Source organism: Tamandua tetradactyla, chromosome 3 (assembly GCF_023851605.1).
Source record: "Tamandua tetradactyla isolate mTamTet1 chromosome 3, mTamTet1.pri, whole genome shotgun sequence".
NCBI lineage: Eukaryota > Metazoa > Chordata > Mammalia > Pilosa > Myrmecophagidae > Tamandua > Tamandua tetradactyla.
Window position 1 is genome coordinate 155,537,716 of NC_135329.1, and position 8,926 is coordinate 155,546,641.

At 34.1% G+C, this 8,926-nt stretch overlaps 1 protein-coding gene across 1 annotated transcript in view; it reads left to right on the forward strand.

Annotated features, from left to right (window-relative positions):
* Positions 1 to 7,834, forward strand: part of DNAJC10 (DnaJ heat shock protein family (Hsp40) member C10) — a 78,886-nt gene extending 71,052 nt beyond the window's left edge. Inside the window, exons 21-23 of the mRNA XM_077154374.1 lie at positions 2,529 to 2,648; positions 6,385 to 6,489; positions 7,257 to 7,834. Coding sequence (XP_077010489.1) covers positions 2,529 to 2,648; positions 6,385 to 6,489; positions 7,257 to 7,268 — 237 coding nt within the window. The 3' untranslated portion in view covers positions 7,269 to 7,834. The remainder of the gene's footprint in view (positions 1 to 2,528; positions 2,649 to 6,384; positions 6,490 to 7,256) is intronic.
* The last annotated feature ends 1,092 nt before the right edge of the window (positions 7,835 to 8,926 follow it).

The following is an 8,926-nucleotide window of genomic DNA, read 5'->3' on the forward strand; positions in this document are numbered from 1 at the left end:
CAAGTCCCTGCTTTCCACTTTTCTGGGTATGGACCTTGTAGTAGAATTTCCAGGTTGTGGTAATTCTATTCTTAGCTTCCTGAGGGACTGCCAAGCTGTCTTCCACTAATAGCTTTACTATTTTACAATCCCTTCAACTATGAATGAGTGTTCCTATTTCTTCACATCCTCTTGAACTTGTTATTTTTTGTTTTTTAATCATAGCCATTACCATGGATATGAAATGGTATATCATTGTGGTTTTGATTTGCATTTCCTAATAGTTAGTGATGTTGAGCATCTTTTCATTCTCCTTATTTTTCCTTTTTCTCCAGTATGTCCAACAGAATGTCTTATTCTCTCATCCCTCATGTATTGCAAACTTAGCTTGGTTATACATATTGTTACACAAGTTTATCTCAATATTACAGAAAATACATGAGAAAGATCATTTCTTGAACAAATCTTAAGATCCAAGCAAAAGGCATTATGCTAAGCACTGGGGCTACAAAAATGAAAAAACAAAAGTTACATGTCTAAGAAAATGTTAATCTGGTAGGAAGATAAAGATTCAGTTCCACAAGATAATTGCTGTGGTCGAATTAGTGTGACTTGAGGGGGAAGCTTGGGAAGAAGAATGTCAGAGTCATCCTAGCAAAAGACAAAAGGCTCTGTAGAAATTAGCATTTGAGATAAGAATTATAGGAGTTAGGCAGTTGAAGGGGTTGGCTGGAGAATACGCCAAGCAGAGAAGAAGGTATTTACACAGAAACAGAGACGTGAGAGAGGAATACATATTCGAGATCTCTGCTGTTTGTCCAGTATTACTAGAGTATAAGTCCTGGAGGGGAATGGCAAAAGCTGGTGCTCAACAGACAGGCAGAAAGCAGAAGGGTTGGTCCTTTCTCCCATGTTATTCACGCTGCCTACTCTACCACAGTGATTTCATACAGTACAAAATGTACTCTAAGCTTTCATAGGGAACTTTTGAGTATAGCAGGATCAGTTTTCACATTTTAGAAAGATCACATTGGATGGATTGAACCAGGGTCAATAGGACAGGAAAAACAGCACGAAAAACAATATAATCCTTCCCTTAAGTAACTAAAAATACAAATTAACTAATACATAAAGTAAACGTTGTAGAAATAACAATTAAAATTACATTTCTAGATTTCTCTGACCTTCAGTGTGAGTATAGTTTGTGTATGTGTATGCATGCTTTTGCACACAGCTTTGCTTGGTGCTCTCGCAGCACAAGTTAGTCTGGCTAGTGAAAATCCAGCCTTAGGGGCAAAACTAGAGACAGCAGAGATATTTTAATTTTCCTAAAGAGAAAGATAACCTGAACCAGGATCAGGGGAGCAGTGATAAAAAGTAAATAGATATGAGAGACATAAATAAACAGAACTTGGTGCTGGATAGATTGTGATAGATAAGGAAGAGACTAAACTGACTGTTTCTGGCTTGACCAGAATGAATGGTAAGAACTGGAAGAAGAGCAGATAATATGGAACAATTTCATTTTAGATATGTTGTGTTTGAGATGCTTATGAAGCATCCACTGCTGAAGCAGGCCAGTACATAGTTGAATGTGAAATCAAGGGAAAAGGATGGGGTTCATCAGTATCTAGGTATATAAAATCTTCCTGGGAAATTATTCACAATACAGAATTGTTGACCACAGACAGAACTCTGATTGGGTATTATAATTTGAGGGCTAGGTAAATAAGGAAGCCCACATGCTGGAAAAGAAACAACAGCCAGAGTGGTAGAAAAACCAAGAAAGCATAGTATCTTAAACTCCAAGAAAGGAAAGAAAAAAGAAGGGAGTGGTTAGTAATGTATGGTGTCCATTAAGATGACTGACAAATACCTGTTCAGTTTGGCCAAATAGAGTCATTGGGAGACCTTAGAATAGTTTCAGAGTAGCAGTGAGAACAGAAGTCAGTCAATAATGTGCTGTTAAAAAAGTAGATGATGAGAAAGTAGTAAAAGAGTAGACTACAGCTCAGAGAGAGAATGAGAAAAGCAGAGTGGTCACCCAAGAAACTAATGAAGTCAGAGAAGGGATACTTTTTCCATCATATGTATATAGCTAAGGAGAGAGCGAGAGGTGTGTCAGGCAAGTACCCAGCATGTAAATGGCCTATTCAGCCTTCCATGATACGAAGAATGTTGCCTCAGCATGTGAGACCAGATAGAGGCGGAAAGATGACAAGAGAAACTGGGATATTGTGGGCATGATGCACAAAAGGTATGGATAGCAGAAGGAAGTTGATATAATTAAGCATGAAGCTTCTCAATTTTCTCAATAAGGCAGAGGACAGTTTGCTACTGAAGAGTAGGCTCGGGGTGAGTAGGAGGCTTATGGAGCTGGAAGGAATTTGGCAACTATCTTGTTCAAAAGAGAAGTGTGAAAACTAAGTTTTCCAAAAATTAATCCTTAGGTTTATAAATACTTGAAATTTTTAGTATGTATTATTTTTTGATTGCCAGAATAGTTTATGCCAAAGAGAAAATAACCAACCATAATTTTGTTTTTTCAGATGATTAAAGGAAAAGTGAAAGCTGGAAAAGTAGACTGTCAAGCTTATGCTCAGACATGCCAAAAAGCTGGTGTTAGAGCCTATCCAACTGTTAAATTTTATCCCTATGAAAGAACAAAGGTATGTATAAAAGAACAAAGGTATGTATAGGCTTTCTTCTCTGTTTCCTCCCTTTAGGGGGCCAAACTCAAAAGATTTGTTCTCAGTTCAAGTAATGGCTTTTTCTCATTTCTTCTCCCCTTGTCATTTTTGACATTGTTGCATATTACCAAAACAAGCTCCCATTTATTTACATATGTATCAAGTGATTTTCAGTGGTTTTTCTCTCACAGTTGATATGATTACCTCACTTATCTTAAGATTTTATTCACGAACAGGAAAAATACTAGAAAAAGACATAATGAAATATTAATACTGGTTTTTTTTGGGGGGGCGGGTGCGGGGGGATGCATAGTCTGGGAATCGAACCCAGGTCTCCCACATGAAAGGTGGGCATTCTAACCACTGAACTACCCGTATACCCCAATACTGGTTTTCTATAAGTGGTAGAATTCAAAGTAATTTTCTGTGAATTTTTGTTTCCTATTTGTTACAAAATTAACATGTATAAAAGCAATAATTAATTTTTTCCATTAAAGGAAAAACCTGTAAGAGTATACTGTCATAGTATCATAATACTTTTGAAATATTATCTCTGCCATTTCCCCTCAAAAAAAAAACGAAAGAAAGGAAAGGAAAAACAGTTTACTACTTCTTTCAACCTGGAAAAAATATCAGGTTGCTTGGTTGATTGAATGTATGGCTTGATAGTAGACATTTTTGTTTTCTTTTTTTTTTTAATTTCTATGAGAAAAGAATTGTTTCTGTTACATCTGGTCAGTTCCTCTCCCAGAACTTACTATCATTTTCTATCAGAGCCTCCCCACCAGTAAACCTCATTCTAATGAAAGATGTTTTCCTGACCATCAAATTTCATCTGTAATCAACTATTTCACTAGTATCTAATAAAACAGAAAGCCAAAAAGTTAAGTGGAAATTCTTATTTATGTATGTCTATCTCTTCTCCTTTGACTATAAATGATGTAGTCTATTGTATAAATATAATAATCGGCATGTAGCTGTTTCAGGGATACCCTTTATAAAGTCCTTGAGTCTTAAGACGGTTTCACAGTAGAATGAAAATTGCAGAGACTTGGTGGTTACTCCCTTTATGTGATCTTTCTCTCTGGACTTTGGTGTTATCATCCTATGAAGGAAAGGTTGTTAGTTGATACCATCTCTAAGAACTCTCCAAAATTAATATATCATATAGCAACTACAGTAAATAATTATTTAAAACATCTACTTGGTGGGTTTGTGTTTTGTATTCTTGGATGTGGAGGGGTCTGTCCAGTGTTGAATGTGGGTATCCTGTCCATCCATGATAAGTATGGTTGAGCCTGTTTACCTAGCACCCCTAATACAGATGCACTGTCCTCTGACTTATCAAGGTAATGAAAGCTTAGAATCATACTATCACAACTTACTCTTGTTAGCCCCACTTCTGCCCATCACCATTTACAAACTTATCAGGCTCTGTATTCGTCCTCTTTGTTAACTCAGGTATTATGATAGCATCTCCTTCAATGTCTTTGTGACTCAGTATCTGTGTGAGTGTGTTAGACAGAGAGAGAGAATGATTTTGAAATGTTTAGGATTGGGATGATGAAAATAATTATTTTTTCTTATTATAAGTCACAGCCTTAAAAGAAAATAGTTTTTAAAATAATCATCATCCAAGAGTGAGATAAAGAAAGAAATTGGGATCACAGACTCAGATGCCTATAGGAGGCAAAAAATAACCCCACGCAAATGATTAATGCTTTCCATAATAGGAACTGATAGATGTGATATCCTGGAGACCGTGTCCCTTCCCTTAACCATCGGGAAATACAGGCCACATGTTCTTACCCATCTTTTAAGAGAACCCAGAAGCCTGGGCTTAGATGTGAAACTTAATTTTTTATGTTGGCAAGTAATTCAACTTTTTAAGATTATAGGACAAACAATTTGTCTGCAAGCCGTATTCAGCTGTGAAGTACTCCTGGTTTAAAACAACCTTGTTGATTATTTAACTTTTTAAAATAGATTAGTTTATTTCATCATATTTAATTACCTTAATCTTTTATCTAATTTGTATACAATGTTCCATTAAGGGAGAAGTTGGAGATAAGCATAACATAATTTATAGCATATTTTTACTTTGCAAAATCCAGTATTTGTTATATAACTTTTATATAATAAGCCAGTCCTCTTTGCCTGAGAAAAGTGAACCTTATGCCTCTAAGCAGGTAATATTCTTCTCCTACTCCACAATAGGCATAGAACTCAGAAGGAAAAAATCAGAGAGCACACACCAACTTAAATAATTCATAGTGGCAATGAGTTCAAGGACTAATGGTTATTAGACACAAGAACATCATTTGTACATTACAAATTCAGTTAGCTTTTTTTTGCGCTCTGAGCCTTAGTGTCTGGGTGTTTATATTGAGTAATATTTATTAGTGGCTTAAAGCACAGAATAAAAGTTAGGGTTCCTTGGTTCAGCCATAATTACATTTTGGAGCCACTGACAATATGCATCTTCCCAATAAGTAAACTAGGCATCTAATTCAAATTATACTCTATGATCATTGACACAAAATCATGAACTTCATCTTGCCAAGTTAAAATAATAAGACATTAAACACTAGACATGTGATTAACTAAACAAGAATTTTGCCATGTATTCATGCTGTCTGATATACACTTTGAGAAAGAATCAAAACCTGATATTATTTATTGCTAATTATAATCATTTTAAAATAGACTAAATAAGTCAAGTAGATGATGAATTTCAGAAGTCTAGAATTGGCAGACATGTAAATTTTTCAGAAGGTTTTGCAATTTGCAATCTCTGACTATCTTAAGAACACCCTGGAGTAGGCAGAATTCCTACAGGAGCTTATACTAGAACCTGAACTGTCATTCCTTTCGAATTCCCAGTTCTCAAAACTGAGAAGTGGATGTTGTAAATATAAGGGTTTATTCAGGTAGAATGATGTTAGAAATTCCACTACAGTGAGCAGTATTAGAATTAACCAGCCCATACCAAGGGCTGTTTCAATTTGAAAAGATCCTGTGGAATCCACAGGACAAGGTTAGGACCCAAAATGCCTCTGTCTAAACTGAAAGGCCAGAGTAGATCCAGAGGTGCAACCAGACAGAAAGGCAAAAGCAGAATAATAATTGGAGTAAACTGGCTATTGTGAATACAACACAAATACAAACCAGGCAGACTGGTAAACACAAAAACAAAATTTTGTCATTGTTTGAGAGTTGGGGTTCACACCAGGCATGAGGAAGCAGGTTGCCCCAGATCCAGAATGAGGATATATTGCTCCCTGCCCTGCTTTTCAGCCACCTTCCTGCTGTGGGTAGATGAGAACCAGGAGGGTATACGGTATACATTGCTTTCGATTGTAGTAGTTGGTCAAGGTTTTATCAATGCCAATGACTGTATTATAATTATTTCAGTCTTCTGGAGACTTCTTTTCTTATACAAATTAGATATCTTTAGGCATTCTGAGTTAGAAATGTGTTTTTCCCAAGGAGTTATTTTACACTTTCCATGACACTATTATCAGTATTTAATTCAGGTATATTGTGGGTTAACTGTGTTTTGCAGCATTATTTCCTTGAAGAAATTTGAGTTTCAGTCTCTTAAGTTTGGGGAACAAAAGGAACATTTAAGACATATTTAATCCAGTTTCTTAGATGAAAATGTAATGTTTTTATTAAATACTTAAGATTATAAGAAGACTACTTCTAATTTTAGGAAAATATTTGGGGACAGCAAATAGATGCCAGAGATGCAAAAGATATTGCAACCTTAATATATGAAAAGTTGGAAACTCTACAAAATCAAAGAAAGAAAAATAAGGTAAGGAGCAAGCATTGAGCTCATTTTAAGATAAGAAAAAGCAATAACAAATTTTGATAATTTATGTGTCAAACAGGTAAAATAATCCTTAGAAATTTGGACAAGTAAAACCATTTAACAAAAAGTAGTCACTGTCACCATAGATTAAAGGCAAATTAAGCCTTGAATTGGTAAGAAGAAGTATACTAGAGCTTCATAACATTTTTAATAAAAAATATTCTTTTGTTCTTGGTATAGCCAAAATGTATTGAACCCCATATTCGTCTTGGCACCTCCTTGAATTTTTATCTATCAAGAAGCAGTACAACCTTCTTGCCTGCTAGCTCTTTTAGAGGGGCAGTTCATTTTATTCCTTTTTAAAATCAGTATTATTCTAGAGCATTCTTAGAAACAGACCAAAGAGTTAATGAATACTGGAGTGTTTTCTGAATGGAATTTAAAATAATCACAGATTATGTATCTTGGATTCTTTCCATTTAAGAAGAAAGAAGGACAAAAGAACAGCGCAGCCTCTGAAAAGTTTAGTTTTGTAAAACTATATTAGAATATAAGACAGTTGAGAACTCAAGTCCCGAAATAAATTTACAGCCTGCTTTGAGAATTATGTATTATACAAATCTAAAAGAAAAGAGATGGTTATGAATCTATATTTTCTTGGTTTCAGTGAATGAAAGTGTTTTTCTGTTTCAGTTTTTTCTCAAGAAATTTTATGTTTAAAATTTTGACTAAACATTTGAAATAGAAAACATTATCAATCATTATTACAGGATGAACTTTGATGTTGAAGGTGAAGAAAAACAAAGAGAAAGGAATTCGAACAAATGACATCAGAATGCACCTTTTCAGAACATTGCTATATTCATGATGGGATTAATGAACATTAACATGGACTTGAATTGTGCTGCCAGAATTCTGTACAACTTAAATCAGGGGTCTGCAAACTTTGTCTGTAAAAGGCCAGATTGTAAATATTTTAGGCTTTGCAGACCATATATTGTCACTTTAAAAAAATAATCCATTTAAAAATTGTAAAAAACGATTCTCAACTTGGGGTGGTACAAAAATAGGTCACAAGCTAAATTCAGTACAAGGATCATAGATTACTGACTCCTTGAAATGATATTTAAGGTGGTAGCTCAGACATTTAAACCTGTTCTGTTGTATCTACATACATGTCTAAGATGTACAAAGTGAACTTTTTCACTTAAAGTTTTATAGCCAGCTGAAAACGGATGACCTGGTTTCTCTACCCATTTTTCTAAAAAATTCTCTCTCTAACCATAGAGAGAGATTTGAAAAACACACAGTGTGGAAAAATAAACAAATACCCTATTTTTGTGCTATATGAGAGATTCTTCATTTTCTTTCCTTTTTAAAGGTTGAATTGCTTTTTTTTTTTAAAGGTTGAATTGCTTTTAATTTCACAATCGAAAATAAACTTTTACTGTGGTAAGTGCACAAATCCTAGAGATTGCTATAACATCCAGAAAAATTGTATAAAAAATTTATAACCATTAAATGGGCATTATAGAGTAGCCAAATGTATCAGGTATCAGGAGTTCTATATTTTAGAGATACATATTCCTTTATTTTCCATAATGGTTGATTTTTGAGGCATCTTTCTAATATTTAAGTATTTGCCTTCTGGTCTTTCTGTGTTTTGATCTGTATCTTCTATTTACATTTGCCTTTTTGGTCTATAGTTCTGAGTTTTCACTCTTGTCCAGTCTCTTCATTATTCAATAGGAAACATCACTTTGCAGTTTGAGTAGAGCTTATGATACTATGGTTGTTCCAATTATTGCTTTATTATCAAAGCTGCCTTTTTTCACATAAAGGCTATAACATTTTTATAAGAAAATCAAGCATAAGTATAGGGGTGAAATCTTTTCATTTCTGAGTTTGAAATCAAAGAACCAAATTTTTCTTTTGCATTTTAACAAAACATGGTTATATGAATTGTTTAATTATAATTCAGCATGTATGGAATGGTAAAAATCCTAGTTAATCAAAAAGAAGTCAGTGGATTTAAGTCAGTGGGTTAAAACTTCAATTTTTCCAAAAAGCTATTACAATTATGCTTTGTGTTTGGAAGAATTTTATTTCGTAGCTACAATTTATACAAAAAGTAATAGACTTTGTTCATTTGCAACCCTAACCCTGTTCTTCATACTCTTTCCCATATTTTTTCTAATATATATTGTAACCTTGTATCTTAGAGTCTACTTTGTACATATGGGCACATTGAAAAAGTCACAACTTCTAACCTTAACACCAACTTTTTGAATTATGATCAGTCCATGGCAGGTACCTTTCATTTGTAAACTAATCTAGAAATTTTTCAAATTTGACTTTTTTCTATAAGAATCCCCAAATAGAATGCCTAAAGAAGTCTTATTTGGAAATTATTTACTGAATTAATGTACTATTTATATGT